The sequence below is a fragment of the Cyprinodon variegatus genome, unplaced genomic scaffold, assembly GCF_000732505.1.
Source record: "Cyprinodon variegatus isolate N-32 unplaced genomic scaffold, C_variegatus-1.0 Scaffold939, whole genome shotgun sequence".
Lineage (NCBI taxonomy): Eukaryota > Metazoa > Chordata > Actinopteri > Cyprinodontiformes > Cyprinodontidae > Cyprinodon > Cyprinodon variegatus.
The window spans coordinates 287,318-310,091 of NW_015151392.1; the positions used below are offsets into that span (position 1 = coordinate 287,318).

The 22,774-nt window shown below is 37.8% G+C and overlaps 4 protein-coding genes across 7 annotated transcripts; 2 read left to right on the forward strand and 2 right to left on the reverse strand.

The window, feature by feature from the left end:
• Positions 1-1,239: 1,239 nt before the first annotated feature.
• On the reverse strand, positions 1,240-3,965 carry LOC107100146 (zinc-binding protein A33-like). 2 transcript variants are annotated; one of them, XM_015398523.1, is made up of 6 exons: positions 3,394-3,965; positions 3,140-3,235; positions 2,824-3,054; positions 2,732-2,754; positions 2,538-2,656; positions 1,246-2,437 (listed from the first exon to the last, which is right to left on the reverse strand). In XM_015398523.1, the coding sequence occupies exons 1-6, from the start codon at positions 3,778-3,780 to the stop codon at positions 1,899-1,901; spliced, it is 1,395 nt and encodes a 464-aa protein (XP_015254009.1). In that variant the 5' UTR covers positions 3,781-3,965; the 3' UTR covers positions 1,246-1,898. The 2 variants fall into 2 exon arrangements, with proteins under 2 accessions (XP_015254010.1, XP_015254009.1); XM_015398524.1 differs by lacking the exon at positions 3,140-3,235 and having other exon boundaries at positions 1,240-2,437.
• A 1,769-nt stretch (positions 3,966-5,734) lies between these two features.
• Positions 5,735-8,394, forward strand: LOC107100147 (tubulin beta-4B chain-like). Its single transcript, XM_015398525.1, has 4 exons — positions 5,735-5,894; positions 6,635-6,743; positions 6,827-6,937; positions 7,026-8,394. The coding sequence occupies exons 1-4, from the start codon at positions 5,838-5,840 to the stop codon at positions 8,081-8,083; spliced, it is 1,335 nt and encodes a 444-aa protein (XP_015254011.1). The 5' UTR covers positions 5,735-5,837; the 3' UTR covers positions 8,084-8,394.
• A 2,154-nt stretch (positions 8,395-10,548) lies between these two features.
• On the reverse strand, positions 10,549-16,533 carry crb3 (crumbs family member 3). Of its 3 annotated transcripts, none has more exons than XM_015398527.1 (5): positions 16,311-16,533; positions 16,034-16,108; positions 15,569-15,762; positions 12,685-12,731; positions 10,549-11,936 (listed from the first exon to the last, which is right to left on the reverse strand). In XM_015398527.1, the coding sequence occupies exons 3-5, from the start codon at positions 15,654-15,656 to the stop codon at positions 11,721-11,723; spliced, it is 351 nt and encodes a 116-aa protein (XP_015254013.1). In that variant the 5' UTR covers positions 15,657-15,762; positions 16,034-16,108; positions 16,311-16,533; the 3' UTR covers positions 10,549-11,720. The 3 variants fall into 3 exon arrangements, with proteins under 3 accessions (XP_015254013.1, XP_015254014.1, XP_015254012.1); XM_015398528.1 differs by having other exon boundaries at positions 16,293-16,533; XM_015398526.1 differs by lacking the exon at positions 16,311-16,533 and having other exon boundaries at positions 10,550-11,936; positions 16,034-16,270.
• A 1,327-nt stretch (positions 16,534-17,860) lies between these two features.
• LOC107100137 (histone chaperone asf1b-B) lies at positions 17,861-22,229 on the forward strand. Its single transcript, XM_015398513.1, has 4 exons — positions 17,861-18,233; positions 20,646-20,761; positions 20,854-21,030; positions 21,565-22,229. Exons 1-4 carry the CDS (start codon positions 18,125-18,127, stop codon positions 21,754-21,756), a joined length of 594 nt encoding a protein of 197 aa, XP_015253999.1. The 5' UTR covers positions 17,861-18,124; the 3' UTR covers positions 21,757-22,229.
• The last annotated feature ends 545 nt before the right edge of the window (positions 22,230-22,774 follow it).

The following is a 22,774-nucleotide window of genomic DNA, read 5'->3' on the forward strand; positions in this document are numbered from 1 at the left end:
GCAACCATAGAGCTGCAGGTCTTACACCACTGGTCTAAACACCAATTCATATTCATTCATATTTAATCATTTGTGCTGCCTTTTCTTTCTTAAACTGACCTTCAGTTTTATTTTAGTCAGTAGAGCTTGCACTTGCACAGAGATAAAACAAACATGGACAACCATTATTCCAAGATGTATTAACTAGAATGTTGTTTACAACCATGAGATAAGATGAACGTGGATGGAATAGTAAACACAGAGAGTGGGGTATGTGCTAACAGCCCAAAAGTTGTTTGATTAAATATAAAATAATATAAATGCTTACAACTACAAAGATTTTCAAGCTTTTAGATGTTTAACAACTAACTCATGTGACTTTCATCAGTTAAGTATAAGCTCTATTATACAGGGCCTTAAAAGCCATGTAAAATAGATTCATATTTAAATTTGTATTTATAAAGCCATTTCAAGACATAGATCATAAACTGATATCAAAGGATTTGCAAATGCAAAAGTTTTAAATATATTCTTTGATGCTCCGCAGAGTTCAACGGCCCAGATTGCAGTGTCAAATAACTGTTGAGAAAGCTCTCTTTAACCAGAACTTTGTGGTTTATCATCTCAGCTGAGAGAAGAACCTTGATGCTTTAACTGGTGTGTGGATTTGTAATCAGCCGCCTTTATTTGGATACCACTTAATAAAAGTATGTGCAAAACCAGTTCCACTGTTGAGAAGGAAAACCTTTGGAAGACAATGGTGTGGCTGCATGTTGCAGAAAAGTAACACTGCACAACCACACAATCCTCTAGGTAGATCATGGTGGCAGCATCATGCTGTGGGGATGGTTTTATTCCACAGGCTTAAGGAATCTGGTTAGAAAACAAAAGGTGTTGGTTGAAGGTTTGGCTTTCAGCAGGTGAGATGACAGCAAAAGGTTGTTCAACTAAGTAAGGAATTAGGGGCGCTCTTAGGGGGCAAATGATTTTACATTATTTAAAAGTCTCCTATTTTCAAACAAACATGTTTTTGTTTTTTTTAATAAACTAATTTAGGATAATTGAATAATTACTTAGTCCTGCTGGCATTTATTTGGTAGGGTGGTGCCTGTTGAAGTCAATAACAAGGGATTCTGTTGCAACACCTCCCCATGATTTATTGATTGGCAGAGTGCAGATGAAGATTCTCAGTCATCCAGGTCATAGTCATTTAAATGTCAGACATCTGAATTGAGAAAGCTTCCTGGAGAGGTAGCGAAACGTCTTTAAATCTTGGAAACCAAGTCCAGTGGATTGTTTTTTAAACTTTTACGGAAATTGATTGGCAGAGAGAAGAAATTCACAATTAAACAGGAGTCAGAGATAAAATTCAATCATTTATTGGCAATGGCAATGCATTTACCTCATCCACTTTAAAGATGCACTCTCCCTACTCCCAGATCAGCCTTTGCCATAAACACCTTAAGAGAGCTGGAACCTCCCTCAAACCAAAACCTCCATATATATCATAAAACATCCTGGCACAATAAAGGGAGTTTGTTATTCTCTGCTTCAGCAGCTCAAGCCAGTTTAAACTAGATCAGTGCACCTTATTGTCTTCAAGGCCAAATCTGTCCCTCAAGCTAAAAGCAAAACTGTGCAGTACTCAACAGAAATCCCATAACTCCATAATTCTGTAAACACAGTTATGATTGCATATTTGCCATTCATCATTATAATTTAATACTTTTATTTTCCCGCATGACTAAACGTTTTTTTTTTTTTTTTTTTTATCAAAATTTGTTAGATTTGAGAGGAGAGGTTTTGTAGGATCCAAAACATTGAGGGTTTTGTGCTTAAATGTGCAGGATTTGTATCGGGGCCCCTGAAGCATGAAGGCAGACCTTTAGAAACGTGGTTCTGCCAGATCAGGGAAACTATTACTGCTGCAGCACCGTGATGATTACCTTCTCTGGCATTATTCTCAGAGGTTTAGTGCTCTGTGTATAGAAATATGGTAATAAAGGCTCTGTGAACGTCTGTGTAAATTCATACAGTAGAGAATGGTCCACAGGGTCAGAAAATGAAACCGTTCCCTTGCTGCAATCCAGCTGGACTTTGACCTGCTCTGGCTTACTCTTAATAGTAAGCAGGGTGGGCGGCGAGTTCATTGCCCTGAGCTCTCCCCCCCGGAAGCATATAGTCCAAAAGCCGTTTTCAGGCCGAGCTGCAACTTCAGTGTTCCTCGGCGCAGACAATGAGGCCACACCCAGGAGCCAGTCTTGATTACTTCCTGTTTCCACAATCCAGTGGTGGCTTCCTGAGCCGAGCGAGGACATGCCTACCACCTCTGCACTCACATGGAAGCGCTCAGGGTTGTCAGGGCAACAACTGGGCTGCTTTGAGTAGTGGAGGGAAGTGAGGTCTTCAGATAGGATGAGGCATGGGTGTGCTGTGCTCGGGTCTAAAGTTACAGGACCTAAAAAGCAAGAGTTTTTCCATAGAGTGATAATGACTTGGTAACAATTGTTTAGGGTGGATAGTTCTTTTATAATAGCTGATAAATATATCCCACTTACTGTAGCCAACATTGTCCAATATTTTCTCCAGTACTCTGTATTTCAAGTTGGAGAGATGTTTAGTCACATCTATCAGTAAGCCGGACATATCATCTAAACCATCGACTGTGCCTCTATCCCTGTGATAAAAACAGCAATAATCAAAATATAAAGAGTAAGATAAATTGATTATTTAAAAAATATTAGCAACCAACCTGTCCTGAGTGGCTTTAAAATTCTGGGGAAAAAATAAGAGAAAACATGAAAAGTAAGTCAGTTTTTAATGTTTTAACCAAAAAGTACACACCTTCAACAGATTCAGATCATCTTCTTTCAGCTGTTTTTCGACGGCAGACATTGTCTCAGTGACAGAAAGCATTTCAGCTGAAAGTTTATTCATTTTTTCTTTAACTGCTGTGATCCTCTCCTCTTCCTCCTTCTTTACAGCTTCGGTTCTTGCTGATTCTTCATCGTGGAGGGCTTGATGTAGCTGCTCAAACTGACTTTTTATCTTCCTTTGAGTTTCCAGTGTCTGATACTGTCAGAAGACAATCAGAAACGTTCTTTAATGGGGTTTTCTTCATTATACAAATAATTATTGCCTCTGTTACACCATGTATTACCTTAATGTAGGTGGACATATCAGCAGAGGTTCTGTACAACATTTTTAGGCTTTCCATTTTGCTTTGCAAGCTTTTAAGAAACAACTCAAGTTTGTTCTGGAAGTCAAGCATATCTAATCAGTAGACAATTACTTTGGTTTTTTGTTTTGTTTTTTTTTGCTTTTGTCTCTTTCTGATCTGTACATACAAATCAAGACTGACTTGTTGAACAGCATTCAGCCTTCCCTGCCCAGTAGCAGTGTTATTTTTCTTACCTTGCAGTCCAGAAATGCCTCCTCAACAGGGGAACAGTCATGATTTTTATGGAGTTTGGAAGCTTGGCACACCACACAGATAGGCTGTTCGTCATTTAGACAAAAGAGCTTCAACTTCTCCCCATGCAAGCTGCACCTTAAATGCTCCTCCTCTGTGATTTGCCTCCTCACCTGCTGGAGAGCCTCACAGACATTTTTCAGTGCCAAATTGGACGGAGGTGGGGATTTGGAAGCCTTCCTTCTGCAAACAGGACATTCCCGTACCCTCGTGTCCCAGCATTGCTTCAAGCAGCTTCTGCAGAAACTGTGGCTGCAGGACAGCAGAACGGGGTCCCTGAAGATGTCACAGCACACTGGACATGTCAGATCTTCCTCTGGGAGAGACATGATTTTTAGTTTACATATATAAAAGATGCTCGAATTAAAAGAGGAAGTTCATCAGGGTTGGTTCATCCATCAGCGGTAACAACAAATGCCCTCCTGAAGTCTTAGAGTGCAGTAACTGCGAGCTGATCCATTGTTCTTAATGAGAAAAAGCAAATGGTCCTGGTTTTCCTGTGCATGGCTTCGGTGGGTGTAACATTATTTATGCAACAGTGTGAGAAAAGCCCTGAATGTAGAATCACTGGCAAACAGGAAATGAACCCTCATTGGTCAGCTAAAAGGGAACTAAAAACTGGTTGGTTACTCCCTAGAAAGATGGAATGTGGTCTTTCAGGACATACATTTAAATATTTCAGTGCTTACATCTGTGTCAATTCTTTACAGCTGCACAACAACAAACTTCTTTAAACAACTGGGGCTTTAATAGTTTCCTTTGGCAAATGAGTATTAACTTAGAGGACATAGAGGTAAAAGTGGTGAAACTATTTGAATCTGACGTTAACGTAACCTTAGGGAAGTGACATTTTGAACTCTTGAAAATAGGAAATATACAGAGGCTGCGTCAGTGTTGTTTTCCTGCAAATCTTTTGGGATTTCATCAGACCATAAGACATTGTTGAACAAAGTTCTAGAATGGTCATTCCAAAAAAGGTCAAAAACTTAAAAAAAAAAAATAAAAAAAAAACCCACAACACTTTGTTTTCCAAGTTTGAAGACGTTTTACTTCCCATCCAGGAAGCTTTTTCAATTCAAAATGTCCAGATTAGCGTTGACTTCTAAGCTTTGTAGAGTAGCCCAACAAAGCCTTGTTAAGGCTTAGAAAACATGCAAACCGAAAGAACAGGTCCACCCCTTAGTAATGGGGAGTCATTATGCTGCTATTTTATTGCATTTTCTTGCCCTTTTTTTGCTCAAAAAAAAATAATAAATTTACAGTTATTTTCAGTATAAAGACCAAATTTAAGATAGAAAAATCTTTGAAATAATTAATCATTTGATTTTTATGTCACATAAGCTATGAATTGGGAGAAAGGCTTGAGATTCACTGTATTTCAGACTTTAATCTAAAAATAATAGTCAAAATCTTAGTGTTATTGTTCATTCCTTTTTCAGGTATTCCTCATTAATCTTTTTTTTTAACTGCAATAAAAGAAAGTTTGGTGGAAGATGAAATAGATTTTAAACAGGGAGCATTTGGTTTGAAAGTGTTAGAAGAGAGAATGGAAGTGCGGGTGAACTAGATTGTCTGTGTATTTTATTTTAGACTTATCTCCTTTATAGGATTAAGTTCAAATGATTACATACTTTGCCTTCACGCAGCCACTTGTCCTTGCATCTTTTTACAGAGCTTCATAGCAATAGTTTCCCAGACCTTTTGAAAACCTTGCGCAGGCCTAACTCTCTTAGCTGTTCTTATATTTTACCAAAAACAACAGAAACAAATAAACTAATTTCATTCATGTTTTGGGTGCATTTATTTTGTTCTTGCAGTATATCAAAGTGTAATTAAGATGTTGTATTGATCAGACTGAAGAGACCCATGAAGGAAAATGTTTGGCATCAATATGAAATGTGAAATGATACCCGGATTCTTGTTGCACATCACCCACAAAGCTGCAGATTAAATATCACCTCTAAAGTCTTTATTCTTTGGATTTGCTCAACGTGGGTGTTGTATTCATAACTTCATAAATGCCTGCATGCATTTATCTAATTAAATGCCAAACATGAGCAGTTCATTTGACTTCCTCCTCATGCCTGCATTCTGGTTTGGGGTCAGTATTTATTAGAGGAGTGATGCATACCCCCTCTCACCCTATCCGCCATTTCCACGGGGGCCAGGCTCCTCCCACCCATCTCTCCTCCGGTCTTTTGGTTACCATGGCGATGACGTCAGGTTGCACCACCGATTCAGGCCAGTAGAGACAATCTTAAAGGCGGCGCATCAAATCCTGCAGAATAATCAACCGCAGCTGCGCAGCAGGGACCCAGCATCACGTCTCTCTCTGCCGCTCAGATTCCCAGCTCCTCTTCGACCATCCTTTTATCTCTCTGTCAAAATGCGCGAAATTGTGCACCTGCAGGCCGGCCAGTGCGGAAACCAGATTGGAGCAAAGGTAGTTCTTGCAGCGCTTATATCTTCTTTTTTTCTTCCTTGCATTGTGGAAAGATCACATAAATGCGTCGTCGCGCACTAATCCATCCTCTCGGAATCTTCTAGAAGGAACCGAGTTCGGTTAGATATCGCGATCAGATTGTTGCTTTGCACAGAAAGGGTCAAATTCAACTTGCAGTAATCTGCAAACCGACTGAAAGATATGTAGTGCAGAACATCCACTGTTGTTATTTTATATAAAAAAAATAAAATGTACTATATTTTCTCATAAATGCATTCAAAATAATAGTTATAAATATATTATCCTTTATGTTGCATCAAAGTTTATTTGAAAGCAGACCGTTTGTGGTGAAACCTTATTGTTGATGAAGAAGCTGACTCCCATCCCCCCCTCATTTCTGACCTATTTCTATCAAACCATTTTCAGTCTAATCTTTTCTGCCTGAGCAATCATAATTAGATTGTTATAGTGTTTTTTTAATATAACATTGAATATATGTTGGAATTTATTTATAAAAATGACAAAATGAAAAAATCACCAAAATGACATTTGCCTGTCATATGTTTGATGGTTGTTTGTTTTTCTTTTTTTTTTTTTTTATAATTTATCTGCTTTTTATAAGCCTGTATTTTTGAAAATGCTGCTTGGTTTATGCATGTATTTCATGGCAGTAGGAGAATGTGAAGTCTGCTTGTTGTTTTCCCTCAGAATTGACTCGCCACGCCTCTTTTTCTCCACAGTTCTGGGAGGTAATCAGCGATGAGCACGGCATCGATCCCACCGGTACCTACCATGGAGACAGCGACCTGCAGCTAGACAGGATCAGTGTCTACTATAATGAGGCCACAGGTAGGCTGCAGAGCCAGCTGGATGAAAAGCTGGGGAAAAAATGTCATGATTTCATAGTTTAAGAGATTTTTGCCTGTTTTCAGGTGGGAAGTATGTGCCCCGTGCCATCCTGGTGGATCTGGAACCTGGTACGATGGATTCTGTCAGATCTGGTCCATTTGGGCAAATCTTCAGGCCGGACAATTTTGTGTTTGGTATGTAATTGGAATTTGTTGGGGGTTTTTTTGTTTTTTTTTTCATCTTCAGTGTGACTCAAATAAAGTGGAACGTTCTGGTCTACAGGTCAGAGTGGAGCTGGAAACAACTGGGCTAAGGGTCACTACACAGAGGGAGCAGAGCTGGTTGATTCTGTCCTGGATGTGGTTCGGAAAGAGGCCGAAAGCTGCGATTGCCTCCAGGGCTTTCAGCTTACTCACTCGCTGGGCGGAGGTACCGGCTCTGGGATGGGCACCCTGCTGATCAGCAAGATCCGTGAGGAGTACCCCGATCGCATCATGAACACCTTCAGCGTGGTGCCTTCACCCAAAGTGTCCGACACGGTGGTAGAACCCTACAACGCCACCCTCTCCGTCCACCAGCTGGTAGAGAACACAGATGAGACGTACTGCATTGACAATGAGGCCCTTTACGACATCTGCTTCCGTACGCTTAAACTCACCACTCCAACCTACGGAGATCTCAACCACTTGGTGTCGGCTACCATGAGCGGGGTCACCACCTGTCTGCGTTTCCCTGGCCAACTCAACGCCGATCTCCGTAAGCTAGCTGTAAACATGGTGCCATTCCCCCGTCTGCACTTCTTCATGCCAGGGTTCGCCCCCCTCACCAGCAGAGGCAGCCAGCAGTACCGTTCGCTCTCAGTGCCTGAGCTCACCCAGCAAATGTTCGACGCCAAGAACATGATGGCCGCCTGCGACCCGCGCCACGGCCGCTACCTCACCGTCGCCGCAGTCTTCAGGGGCCGAATGTCCATGAAAGAGGTGGATGAGCAAATGTTGAACGTGCAGAACAAGAACAGCAGCTACTTCGTGGAGTGGATCCCCAACAACGTGAAAACCGCAGTCTGTGACATCCCTCCGCGGGGCCTCAAGATGGCCGCCACTTTCATTGGCAACAGCACAGCCATCCAGGAGCTGTTCAAACGCATCTCAGAGCAGTTCACCGCCATGTTTCGCCGCAAGGCCTTCCTCCACTGGTACACAGGCGAAGGGATGGATGAAATGGAGTTCACCGAGGCTGAGAGCAACATGAACGACCTGGTGTCTGAATACCAACAGTACCAGGACGCGACCGCTGAGGAGGGCGAGTTCGAAGAGGAGGGAGAGGAGGAAGTCGCATAAGATAACCTCAACGCACACAGCTGCCATACCTCATTTCACACCCCCCAACCTTTTACCTCTTACCCCTCCCCTGCTGGTACTGAAAGGTTCTCCACTCTGAACAAACTAGATTGTCATTACTCTAGTGTTAGATGTTGATGTTAACTGGTACTAGTGATGTAATTGGTTACAGAGTTCTGTTCTTTGTGAAAGCACTGGATTATCAAGCTCCATACATTTGTCCTGTCATTGCCTTACCATGTCCAAAAGCAAGTGATTTCAACTGTGAAGCCTGGAAAATGGAGAATTGAATAAAATCACATTGAAAGGCCTGTTTTATGCGTGAGTTCATTCAGTGTGATCTCAAACTTATGTGTCACAGTCAATATACATTTATTGAAGGGCTCAAAGGTAATAATTAGTATCTACTAGGTATTTTAGTACTATTTGAATATTTCTTGATATTTAGTCTAAATTGGAATTCATTGAAAACATAAGCTCAGATGGGGAAAAAAAAAGTCAAATATTGTCAGATTGGAGGAATGGGATCTAAAGTCCACTTCTGTATGACTCATGACTTTACTTCATGCAGAAGATCATAAATGGTAGACAAGTAGGCAATCTTCAAGATAAATTCAGAGATGTGTGTTGCAATCTAATTCTAATGGAGTGGAATATTTGCAGAACTTATGCAAAAATGAATGTACTCTAACAATATTACTTAAATATTCTATTTATTATTGATGAAATTATTTGGGGTACCATTAGTATAGAAGTTATTGCCTGTACATAATCTATATGGAATATGCAAAAAGTTCAGTAATGCACTAATGATTTGAACTTTAACACCTTGTTAGCAGGACATATGTGGTGCCTCCAAATTTGCAGCCATATTTTACCACCACACGGCTACTGTCCCTCATTACAATGGTTTTATATGGTAGGCTGGACCCTATCAAGTGTACTTTTGTGTACTTTTCAGGCATTCCATTAATTGTTTGTGGTGATTTTGGTGTGGACAGTTTGCAAGTTAATTGAAGGAACAAAAGAAAATTACTCTGCCTCCACTGGTTTCTAAATGTATTTAAATCCAACCTCACGGGGCGGGGGGATGCAAAAATAGCTAAATGTACTGCAAAAAAATAAAACTCAAAAAGCCTAAACTGGATTCACTTAATCTATGCACGGTAGTTTTACTTCCACATTATTTCATGTGGGTTGAAGTCTGGACTACAAATATGGTATGAGTTTTTTCTTTCTTGTCTACTCTGTAGATCATTTTCCTGGGTTGACCTGGTTTAAGCCAAGTTTGAACTGTAAAAGAAAACATGGATCTATGATTGCTACTCTTAAGTATCTAGGGGTTAATTCTTGACTCAGTTACCATTGTCTTTAAAACAAGCACAAATCATGATTCCTCCACCTCCAAACTTGACCGCAGTTTAGACGACATGAATTGATGGATTGGATTAGGAACAAACTTCAATGCGTCCTTTTAACAGACAAGTCAAAATAAAGATAAGGAGAGGGAACTGGACCCTTCTCCCAGCACCAGTCATGTTCACCCAGAGAAGGCCAAGCCCTGTTCCTGGTCACTCTAACAGCTGATGGCCCACCTTGGCCCCTGGTAGAACGGTTCTCCAGCGTAGCAGAAGAGGAATGCTCAATAATCCTCAAACTACAGGGCAGGCCTTAGCCTTAGCTCTGATTTCTCACCATCCTTAAGAAAAGTTTGCTTAGTTTAAATATGCCTATACTTGCCTACCATAAAACACATTTCTTTGCAGTATTGTACCTGTAAAAGATATAAAACTGCTTGAACACATTCACTTACTAAGGATTAATGTAATTGATTTGTACAATCTTTTAGTTTTTTTAATCTGTTTAAATCTATTGCAAAAACAGCTGGGATCTTTTCTATGTATGGTTTGTTTTTAAATAGATTTCAAGGACTCTCTATTTTAAACCCCTAAAGAGTTTTTTATTATTTACTTAATTCTAACCTTGATTTAATTCAAACTGGGGCGAATTGTTAGACTCTTATTAATTGACTGCGCATTTGCTATGAGTCTTTTACAGCCCATAGAAATTCTTAGCGACTCAACTTAAAATCTTGCCTGTTCGAATTAATGCATTAATTATTATCATCCAAGGAAATGATGAAGCATGACTCGCATGACATCATCTTACATGAATTTAAGACCAGAGTTCAACCGAGCAACTCCAAGGCTGTCTTAAAATTTTTTTTAGCTAGATTCTTCTTCAGGATAATCTAGTGAAAATCAAAACTGATGTTTTCATCTGTTACGACAGTTCACCTACATCCTGAGGCGACCCAGATCGCAACTCCACTTACACATTTTACTGTAATGATAATTTTTCCATTAGTTTTATGCAAGATATAACAGAACCCACCGTTTCCCAAAATATCCTACTTTTATTTAGATCAGCTGTTTTTACTCAGATCTCATCGAGGAATTATCAGTGCATTGTGTTTTGATGACAAGATAGCGGTATCACGTTTATTTGGAGTTATCTGAGTCGATTCATTCATCCGACTGAATCATCATTCCGTCACAGAGGTCTGTGGTGTAAACTGAATCCCAGAAACACAACAGTTCAGTCTGTCTGTTTTTTATGAATTAGGACACTGACTGGCAGACGGGAACAGGACTTTCTTTCTGCTGGTTTCTCATAAGATAAGCTAACAATGTCTCTTTTTGTCCACTTTTCACATTCTGGTTACAGATAAGGCCTATCTGCACAGCTATTTGAGTGTTTTGAGACTTTTTGTGCAAGTACATCGATATGGTTCTTATTCTGTCATCCTGCATGTGAGTAGGGCAATAAAAACCGCTCCTTTTGATTTGTTTTTTAATTAATCCAAAGGAAACAGAACTTCAGCTAATAATTAGCCACATTTTCATCATCTTTAAGGCAATATTTGATTAAATGATTAATAACACAAATAAAACGTACAAATATCTCACTATTTAATTGGTAAAAGTATAAATAAACATGCAAAGGCACTGTAGAACATGTCTGCTCGATTACAATGAATTGATCTGAGGTTTAAAGCATGCCACTTTAAATAATGATTGCTCAGAGAATACTTGAAAATGTAAACATCTCATAGCTTTCTGCTTATGCTTTGAGAAAGTCAAAGCTAGAGGTTTCATGTTAAAATGAAATTATTTTTGGTTGTATTCATTAAAATTAAATCAAATTTAAAAAACTCAAAAAAATGAGTTTGAAGTTAGAGACCAGCACATTTAAACAAGTGATTTCATATGGGCTTAATCAAGTGGACTAAAGGCTACATTTTGAATTAACTACTAAAACAAATATAGAAAACATATCTAAACTACATTTGTTAGTGCCTATAAAATACTGCAGTTTGAAGTGTGCTTTTTAACATTCAGAGTTGATTGAAATATATAATTGCCCTGTATTCCCATTCTAAAATATCCAGCGCTCCTGTGTGGTGTGCTGGGCAGGAACAATTTAAGGCTTGTTAAAAATAAGGAAGCAATACGTTCATGCGTCATGCATCACTCACTCCCCGTCCTATCTCGTACCAGGAGTTATTCCTCAGCTTATCAGTCTAAAGATGGAAGTGTTTGCAGCTTTTTGTCCTTTTTGGTATTTCGCACAAATCTCAAATGAGTCTTTCCTCCTTTGGTAGCTTTAAGGCATCTGGTGCAGCCACGCTGCGAGTGCCAGACTGTTCCTCGGCGCTCGGTCGATACGTCCCTTCAGTCTGTCTTTTCTTCTTCACCACAAAGAACAGCCAGCCGAGAATAGCCAGAACGATGGCAAGAACTCCCAGGGTAACTGTCGGGGCCACGATGGCTGCAATGTTTGGTCCTTGAGCCTAGATGGAGTTAAACAGTTACAAGTAGTTAATAAATAACAGAAATTACTAACATTTCTTAAACATACAGCATGGTCCACACCTATGGTGCCCATGGTGAAGATGTTTGAAAAATCTTGAAATAACTTTGCTCTATGCAGTTTCCTCTGGCTGTATAAAGCACAGAGCAGACTGCTCTATTAAAACCATATTTGGCAAACTGGTTGTTTGCCACACTGCTTTAATCTCATCAGTTGGATAGTTTTTAAAACATTTTCTTGAAATTATTCATGTAAATACTGTGAAATTTTGTAGTATCACTCAAGATTATCATATTGCATGACGCCTCCTTGAATTAAATCTTCTATTTCATTTCCTATTTTGAAGAGAGGTGAAGAGAAATAAGACTTAAAGGATTCTTTATTCATCCCCAGGGGGATCATTTATAACAGCTGTAACAAAGGTAGTAATGTCAGTCTGTGTGAGTTTTATTTATAGGCCTGACAAACAGCAACTTACTTGCTTCAAAGGTAACTTATAAGTTAAAAAAATGCTTTGGCTGTATTTTATTTTCTACAAACCCAAGCTGTGGCACCAGATTATTCTGAAATCTACTGTTTGAGATTAAATTTTCACAATCATGTGCTGTGTTTTTCAACTTTTTCTACCTCCAGGTGCCCTCCTGCAATCACATGATTAATTTATTTTCCGCATTTCTTCAGCATAGATCATATTAATGGAGGAGGATGCTGTAAAACTGTTTCCTTACCGTATCATTATTAACAGTGGTAAAAGTTGTTGGAGCTGTGGAATTTCCTGTAAAGAAAATAAATACATTAAAACTGATTAAAAAGTGATTGTCAGGCATTTTTTTCTTCTCCATTCATGTCCTGATCTAATAAGATACATGGAAACTTGATAGATTCAACAAAGCTGATCTAGTAACCAGGCACTGGTTTGAGCTTCTGTTTTGTCATTATGTTCAAAATGAATTTTTAAGATGTCTGCTGGTAAACTACCCAATATTTTCCCTTTGTTTTTCAAAAGTACTTTTAAGCTAGAAAACTTGGTTACTTTGAATTTAAAATGATGACCCTGATCCCTGACTGGTTGCAGCAATTCTTCTGCATATTAGTGCCTCCAAGTTTTCTATTATTAGATATTTGTATTGTTTATTTTTTATTTTTTTAAATAGCTAAGGTGTTTTTTCTTCTCATCTGCATCTCCTCCACATAGCGACCACCAGCCATCAGCGCTCAGTGCTTTTGCAAATTGCAGCTGCCTTTGGGGCTCAAATTAAATTCGCTCTGGTCTCAGAAACTCTTAATGGTGAAAGCAAATAGCAAATAAAAATCCTCACTTCATTGCAGCAGACAGGTCCCCTTTTCCATCTGTTATCAATTGTTCACACAAACTTAGTAGATCGCCCACAACATGCCCGCTAATTGCAGTGCATTTTTTGTTTGCTAAAGCAATTTAGTGCTTCATATTTGGGATCTTAGTAGATCAGGATCACAGTCTTTTAACCTGTAGCCAAATTCTGTATGCAAGCAGAAAACGCAGTATATAAATGATCATGGTGGGTTTAGTTGTTTTGTTTTTTTTTTGCTTTTTGTTTTTTTTTTTACTGTTGGAGGTTAACATGAAATAAACCTCTGTGCTATTTTATTCAGCAATTCAATAATTTGACTTGTTAGGTAAAACAATCATTAAGGTTTCCACAGGATAACTCAATAAGTTAAACATTACGTTTACAAGCAAAGTAACAAAGTTATTCACTGTAAATTCAGGTTTATCTAAGGCTGCAATTAACAATTATTTTGCAAATCGATTAATCTGTTATTTTTCAGATTAATCGATCATAAACCGGATAGCCAGAGCTTCCTTAAAGAAGACTTTTTACAAAATTAAACCAGATAAAACTAACATTTTTCCGCTTGAGGAGTTCTGGATAGAGCATATTGATGGACACAAATGTTTTTTTGTCTTAAATTTTGGTATAATTGCTTCTCAAGTTGGGTCGCTCAATCAGCTAAAGGCATGTTTTATAGTTTCTGTACTCCAGTTAACGATTCATTGATTACTAAATGAATTGATGATTATTTGAATAATCGATTAATCACTCTTTATACGATTAATTGTTTCAGCCCTAGTTGTATCATTTACCGTAATTTTCTTTTTTTGTAGATCCATTATAGTGAAAAAAAAAATAGGTTAAAAAAATTTTAATCTATGCTCTCGAGCCTCTTCATTCGGCATGGCTGGTTGTGAGCTTGTTAAAACAAAGTGTGAAAGTCTGAAAGAGGAAGAAGGATGTTTCAGGACTTTAAGAAGGCATGATTATTGGTGCTGGACAACCAGTTATCTGTTTATCCTTAGAAACGGCTGATCTCCCCATGTTTACAGATAATAGTAAAAAGAAATGGAAATATCCAGTAAGCAGAAGTTGTTTGAAAAAAATAAATGCCTTGTTTATGTCAGGGATGGGAGGAGAATGGACAGATGACTGTGAGGTGATTGAAAGGTGGCTGTGGCTCCAATAACGACCCTTATAGTTCAACACATGAAATATCAACTTTAAAGGCTGGACCACAGCAGCAGCAGACCACACCTGGTGCCACTTCTTATAGCTTAGAACTGAGGCTATAATTCCCATTTGCCAGGACCTATGACAGATGATTAGCGTGACATGAAATCTCCTATCTTATTTCATTTTTAAAAATTTTTTCTCTTGATAAATTTCCAAAGTTATTTTCCTATTAACTTTAGCTGAGGCCTGAGTCCAAAGTTTTCTAAGCCTGTCCTTTCTTTTTTTTTCTATTTCATGTTTTTTTCTTAGATAGTTCTAGTTGACTGATTTGTTTATTGACTATAATAGTTTTGATTCTATTTTTTAGAACTAAAAACACAATAAAAAGATCTATCAATTTAAACTAATTCCCTCTCATTTTACAATCATATCTTTACCAACGGTTCACAGATCAGGACAATGAAACCAAATCTAAAGCTATTTTTGTAACTACTGCCCACTCTCGAGCAACCAGCATTCCAGATACTCCTCCAGTTAGGTGCTGCTTATCAGCCATTTGATCCTCATCCAGCCATGTGACCGCTCACTTACCACATTAAGCTTCATTGTAACTTCTACACCGGCAGAGCAAATAAGCAGCAAGATGAGGAAAATGGGAAAACAGAGTCAACCAGTTTGAACAATAAAGAGGGAAAACAACTCTAATGTGCCTGTTTTGTTTGTGTTCGGCATACTAAAGAGCCGTGTTAAAAAGGAAAGTTTTGTTTTGAAAACTGAAACCTGTTCCGAAGGTATCCTGAGTAAATCATTCACTAAACGGCAAAGAGTGAGATTCTCTAAGGACGAAAGTACAACTTGATAACAGCCAGGGGTCAGAGGAGGGACACTGCAAAACAGATTTGGTTCTGCATGTAGGATTCAATTGGGTTTAAATACCTTTTTGAAACAAACTGTGTCTTTAAATCCACTATTCTTAGAAAATGCTGACAAGCCTTTACATGGATCGGCTTTGATCTCCAGAGATGCTTTTGGGAAAGATTTAAAGGTATGATTGCGTATGTCAAGGTGTGGTCAGATGGATAGCTCATTTGTATGGGAGTGTTGAGAATGGCTGCTTACTCACCCCACACTGGATTACTGCTCAGCACCAGCAGTAAAACGCTCCCAACCACGGCTTCAGGTAAAGGCAGCACCTCAGGAAATGCTGCCATCTCTGCAGGGCCAACTGAGGGCGGATTGGGCTAACCGGGCATCAGCTTGGGTCCATTTCACCTCTTCCACCTCTCACTGGGAGAATTCAGCGCCTCCTTTTAAGAGCTGCAACACAATATTATTATTATTATTATTAAAGTGGAGGAAATGTCCTTGTTCGTTCAGTCAGACACCATGTATTGTGTGGCTGCGTCAGGCAGCTGATACCACAACACTGACTCACATTCATCCTGCTGCTGAATCATCATCTAACAGCTCACAGTGTTTTGAAAATAAGAAGCTATTAATAGGAAATAGTTTGTAATTTTAATACCAATTGAAAATACAAAGTTTACAGTAATACTTTGAAGATCTGTTGAATAAATGAAGCAGCTACCTGTTTTGATCAGGATGGTGGAAGTTGGGGGCATGGAGCAGGTTGATCCTTCTATTATTGGCAGCTTCCTCCTCACTTTTCAGCAGAAAAGAGCATCCAGATTAAAAAAAAAAAAGAGCAACAAAAAGCAAACTTAAAGAACTGAAATACACCGTCAGACTACAGCCTAAGCTGCTCTTCCAGTTGATATTTTATGCAAAGCTTTTTTTTTTCCTTTCTCAAAGAACCTCATTGGTCAGACGCTTCAGTTTCATGTTACCTGCGCGCAGTTATCTACCTGCAGCCGGGCGCACAGATCCTCCTTTGTGCCAAAGTCGGGGAAAAAAGGTTCAGTCAAATGAAGCAGAACAGTTCCCTCCTCCTTTAGACTTTAAATGGAAAAAAAAAAAGAAAATATCCCACTCCGTTTCCTCCTAATTCTTATAAAGGACCTATAATGTGGTGTGATTAATCCTGGTTTCTGCCACTTGCTCCCCTACCTGGAGGAGGACAGTGTTTAACTCCCTATCCTGCTCTTACCTAACAACCTGCTCATAAGGGAGGTGCTAAACAGCGCCTCCACGGGGTCCAACCATTCCAAACATCAGAAAGGATCTCAGAATTCCTGGGATATTTGAAGGATGAATTTAGGAGGCCAGCAGGTCCACTGGGTTTTAATCCTCCAGTAATCTGAACTTCTTAGACTGGCGGGGGGGCAAAGAAAATGTTGCATGCTTCAGGTTTAATTACTGCATGTTTGGATCAAGCACTTTGTCATTCTGTTTTAAATGCTTTCCTGTGGAAACTAACAGGAGGTGGATTTCTTTCTTTCTTTCTTTCTTTTTTTACTTTATCTTATTATTGGCAATTAATGATGCAGGAGTAAAATATTATGCTGGGAAAAATGGCTGGGAAAGGTGAGAGAAGGGTAACATTCAGGATCCATGAAACTCCATACAGTGCCTTTTTGCAAATAAAAATTATCTATGTTTAATTAGCAGCATGATGTTGATTAATTGGTACAAGAAAATGGTCCAACATAAAGCTTTTAACTTTAGCTGTAATGTTTTTGCATAAATTTGTGGGTTTTGATGCAAAAAGCAAAACATGTTGGGTGTACATTATATAGAGACTGAATTTTAAACCCCCCAAAAAAAAGAAAGAAAAAAAAGAAATGGATTATCTCTTGTATGCTGTTTTAATATAATTACTATTTCCATGGATTTAAACGGTATATAGTCAATAAACAAATTGACCCATGAAATAAATATATATAATAAAAATATATAATACATTTTATATAGGATTTTAACAGACATTTGAATAAGATTGATAAAATCTTCTCACATTCCTTACACAAATATTATAAGATTTCCTAACAATCATTAGTCCTGATGTTAAGTTTTTGGACACAAAATGTAACCTAAAAATAAATAGAACTCACTACAAATAGTTTTTGGTCCAAGTGAAAAAAAAAAAAAAAGTTGCGCAATAGTAAAATATGTTTTTTTTTTCCTTCGTAACCAGAAACTATAGGTTAATTTAAAATAATGTTTATCATTTATAATGCAAGGGTACATTTCAATATTTATAGATTTGCTTTAAAAACAAACATCAGTTAAGGATGAAAATACAAAACATCATATTTAAATTCTTTCTTTTAGGTTAACAAAATACATATCGATATTTCAGACAATTTGTCTTAACTTTTCCAAGCAAAAGACAACCTTGTTTACATGTAAAAAAAAAAAAAAAAAGGTTTAAAAGTGACGTTTCATATTTTCACCGCTGGGTGTCAGTAAAGAGTAAGCGTGATCAGTAGAGAGTGATTAGGTGCTTACGGCTTGCCATACTCGCGGTGACATCTGGGTAGGACAGTCAAAGCGGCGGGAGGGCGGCAAATTAACGTGTAATTCCAACATAAGCGGTCTTGTTTAGCTTTGAAATTGTAGGTAGTTAAAATATTATCGGTGTGATTAAGGTACGAGTTTGAACGCCAAAGGATGTGCCCATGGTAGACCTGTTTATCGAGTTCCTGTGCTGCTGTTAAAGCTCTCCCGGGAAACTGGACGTTTGTTTTTATTAGCTCCGGATAAAAGCACCGTAGTAACAATGGCAAAGGTTCAAGTGTTGAATGTGGCTGTTTTAGACAACCCGAGCCCTTTTGGAAACCCCTTTCAGTTTGAAATCACCTTCGAGTGCATGGAAGACCTCCCTGAAGGTGGGTACCATCGCACACAATACATGTTTGGATGCGAATGCTAACGGCTATCAGCTTACTTTAGTTACAGTTTACTCTGATATGACGGTAAAACTGACGTCATTATTCCTCAGGATAGATTTGGCTGCATTGTATTTACTGTTTCGTTTCACTGTAGATGTGGTTTGCTGAGACAGAAGTTACAAATGACATTCCCATATCAGTTTACTGAAAGTAAGCAGTTATTTAAATGACTTCGTGCTGTAAAGAAAAATATTTTGATAAGTATTCCAAAAAAAAAAGAAAAAGAATCCACTGGACTTTGTTTCCAAAGTTTCCATTTCCTGGGATTGTTTTTAAATTTCTATTTTTGGAATGACTATGACCTGGATACGGAAGAGGATTAGGGCCACTAAAAAATAAGAGTTAACTGATTTTTACATTTTATTATAGTATAATATGGGGAAAAAAAGTCAGAATTCTGACTTTAATCTCAGAAAGATATTTCAACAGAGCACAACTCAAAATATGTTTTAACTTTGGAAACTATTTCATCTTCTAAATTAGATCTTTATTATGTTTTAAGTATCAAATTATTTGAGAAAATAAATTTGAATTACTCATCTAAATGCTGGTGAAGGTTCTTAGTCATCCAGGTATGGAAGAGGATTAGGGACACTGAAAAAAAAAAATTGAAAAAAAATTATTTTTTTTTTTTCATTTTAATATGGGGAAAAGGGTCAGAATTCTGACTTCAATCTCAGAATTCTGACTTTTTTTCTCACAATTCAGACTTTTTTCTCTCACAATTCTGACTTTAATCTCTGAATTCTGACAGCTAACAAACATGTTAGCATCAAGCCATACCCACGTCTGTTTTAGAGATTATCTCTCTTGTTTTAATCACCTTCTGCTCTTCCATTAATGAAATGGCATCACTGCAGACCCCTCGGGCACGTAAAAAGTTGCCTAATTGCATAATTTTCCAGCAATGTGTTACTGACCCTCTCAAACACCTTTGTCAGTGAAGCTGAGTGCTCCCACATCTCTTCCTTCATGGTGCCCATCTACATTAAGATCCAAAATTCCAAGATTAAAGTCAGAAATCTGATATTAAAGTCAGAATTCTGATGAAAAAGTCAGAATTCTGAGAATAAAGTTAGAATTCTGAGATTAAAGTCAGAATTCAGACTTTTTTCCATATTAAACTGGAAAAAAAATAAAAAATCAGTCAAGTTTTTCAAGCATTTTGATAAGTAATTCAAAATTGTTTTCTAACATAATGTGATACTTCAAACATAATAAAGAGCTAATTTAGGAGAGGAAATAGGTTCCAAAGTTAACACATATTTACAGTTGTGCTTTGATGAAATATCTTTTGATTAAGTTTCAGTATCCAGTTTTACTTTACTTTACTACCTGACTTCGATCTCACATAATGGTATTGAAATTAGACAGATAGCCTTGAAAATCGTTCAGATCCAAAGCCTTTTATCTGATTGAATGTACAGTAACAGATAATGGATGAAAATGCTGAATTTGGTCATTTGGTTGATTAAAATAGTGACAGGAATCTCCAACATCTGCTGGTTTTGTTGAACATAATGCGACAGTCGTCCATTCTCCTGATGAGTAGGGATATAACACAAGAATCTTCTCTTCTACTGGAAATATGAAACCAAATCTGAAATCTTACCCTGCATCCATGTAATCTTCAAATAGTAGAATATCAAAATTATTATATAAAATACACTATAAACAATGGTCTAGTAAATAATTTTATAATTTAGATGCAACTAACCCAGAGATAGGATTATTAATAATTTTTTCTTTGAACCAGGGACAATCTGAGAGCGTCTGATTGCTTGACAGCAGGATCCTGGATTAAATACAATTATGTAAAAAAAAAAACAAAAAAAACAAACAAAAAAAGGCTTTTAAATGCTATTTCTGCAGACTATTCAAACAGCATCAAGGTCTGTATGATCTACAATGTGAAGACTGGTCGATTCCAAAAATACAAAATATGTAACTTTTTACCTGATTATCTACAGCTGAAATAAAATAAAGAGAGGTCCATATAAAAGTTTTAGGCTGCATCGGATGCCTTAAAAGTTTTCTTTTACTGTTAAGTTGTTTTAATAAGCGCACACAGACGTGCATCTATTTTCATTCAAAGTTACAGTGATGTTTAGGGAAACTTGTGTTGGAGCTGAAAATGTTCTTCAGCGTATCTCAGAGTCTCCATGAGGTCAGGGTGTGGTATCTGTTAGCCCATGTGTGGAAACTAAGCCTCATGCTTCTTTAATCAATATAAGTTTGTTTTTTTACTCTTTATGCCTAAAGGTGAACAACCGCCTTAAATTTAACCTCACATCCATGTGTTGTACTCCTCTTTATTCATTCCTAATGGTATTTTATGTCTTTTATTAGACCTGGAATGGAAGATCATTTATGTTGGTTCAGCAGAGAGTGAGGAGTACGACCAAATCCTGGACTCTGTTTTAGTTGGTCCTGTACCTGCTGGCAGACACATGTTTGTGTTTCAGGTGCGTTCAATGTTACAAGTACTCTGAATGTTGCTATTTACTTAGCCTTTCTAAGATTTATTTATTTTTTTTTTTTTGGTTTCTGTTGACAGGCTGATGCCCCAAACACTGGTTTGATTCCTGAAAGTGATGCCGTTGGCGTAACTGTAGTTCTCATTACATGCACATATCGTGGCCAGGAGTTTATTCGCATTGGTTACTATGTGAACAATGAATACACAGACCCAGAGCTTCGAGAAAACCCTCCAATTAAGCCGGACTACACACAGGTGAGTCTTCTTGTAGAACCATACCTTCTTTTATTTTCCTTTTTAACAAAAAACTCTGCTGCAGCAGCCCTACATGTATTACCCTCTGGTGTGTCACCGGTGCCTGCGATTAACAAACAAAACAACACATTAGGAGACAACAAATGTCAATAACAAGCACTCAAAATAACATTAAAACATAATATTGGGGTTAAAATAACTTTGTATATACAAAAAAAAAAAACACTAAGAAAAATGGTCTTACCAGGGTGGCATTTCTGTTTGCTGGTGGTTTCCTTCTCTGGTGTGTGGTTGACCAAAAATGCTACTGTCATTGAGTCAGGTTCAAGTGGCGATAAGGTGCAGAGATGTCCTTGTCCTCCTTTTTGTTGTGGCTTTAAAAAAAATCTCATGAAGCCCAAAATTTTAACTTTTCTTGACATTTTTTTATTCTAATATCTGCGAGGATTACACATAAAACCTAATTATATATGCAGTCAACTTTACTGCTCCATCATAACAGTTTCTCTTGTTTGCTTTGTTTTATATTTTCAGCTTCAGAGAAATATTCTAGCTTCAAACCCACGTGTAACAAGATTCCACATAAACTGGGAAGGCTGCGCAGAGAAAATGGAAGACTCTGAAAACGTGGATCCTACGTCAAGCTCCATGCTGCCCCCATCCTGTTTACCAGGCAAGGCCCCTCCTGTGGGCATACTACCAGATAACTCTATGGATTGCTTATAGAGATTCTCCAAAAGCGACGACTCAAAGCAAATTACCTTATTTTTAAGGTTGACTGTGGCAAAAAAAAGGACTCGCAATCTGTGTTTATTCCATTTAAGTGTGAACATCCTAATGGAATCATTATTCTTTATGAAGGTGGAGTTCTTGTGATAATGTGTCAACTTTGAAGTGTGAAAAACAAACGGCAAAGAAAAATGATACAGCGGCACTAAATTTAACAGCTGCGTATAACTTGCCCACAGGTTCTGGTTGCAGAGTTGATTTGTAACTGATTTGATGTTACTGCGCTGAAGTATTGTAAACATCAACATGCATTTCGAGTTTTGGTAATTTAATAATATTTCTGATGAATTGCACTTAAAATATTAGAATTTCTTTTTTGTTTAGCAAAAGCTTTGTAAGAACTGTATCACCTTGTCTTTTTGGTGCATTTCCAGATTGCAGTTTTGTTACAAATAGAAAAACATTGTTATATTCCTGTGTGTGGCTGTTTTCTTCATATTCCCTTGGAAACCAGAGTTATTTTTTTTTTCAGATTTTTTTTCCTTACAGAAACCATTTTCATAAAGAAAGAATTGGATCATCAGGTGATCAGTTCCCCGATTTTTTTGCCATTTTTTTTTTTTTGGTCGGGATAAATTAAAAGAAATTCAGTTTAAAACTGAGACCAAAACTGCATCCAGCTGCATTGGGCAGAACTGAATCCTGACCAAGATTGAAGCTCTGAGCCAAAAGGTTTACCAAAGTATTAGGACTAAATCAAAAATCCCAATGTGACAACCAGGACATTGATAAAGTGCTATATTCTGGCAGAATATGGATGTCAGACAGGTATGTACAGATATTTGGACCCATAATGTAAAGCATATGGTGTAATACCGAAAGCAGCAACGTGTTATTTCTTCACTAGGTGCGATACATGAATGAGATGAATAAATTATTCCTTAAGGATCTTTGGGTGAAGAGCGAAGTTAAGTTAACAGAAAATCTACTCTTTCTGAAACTTAACATTAATAAT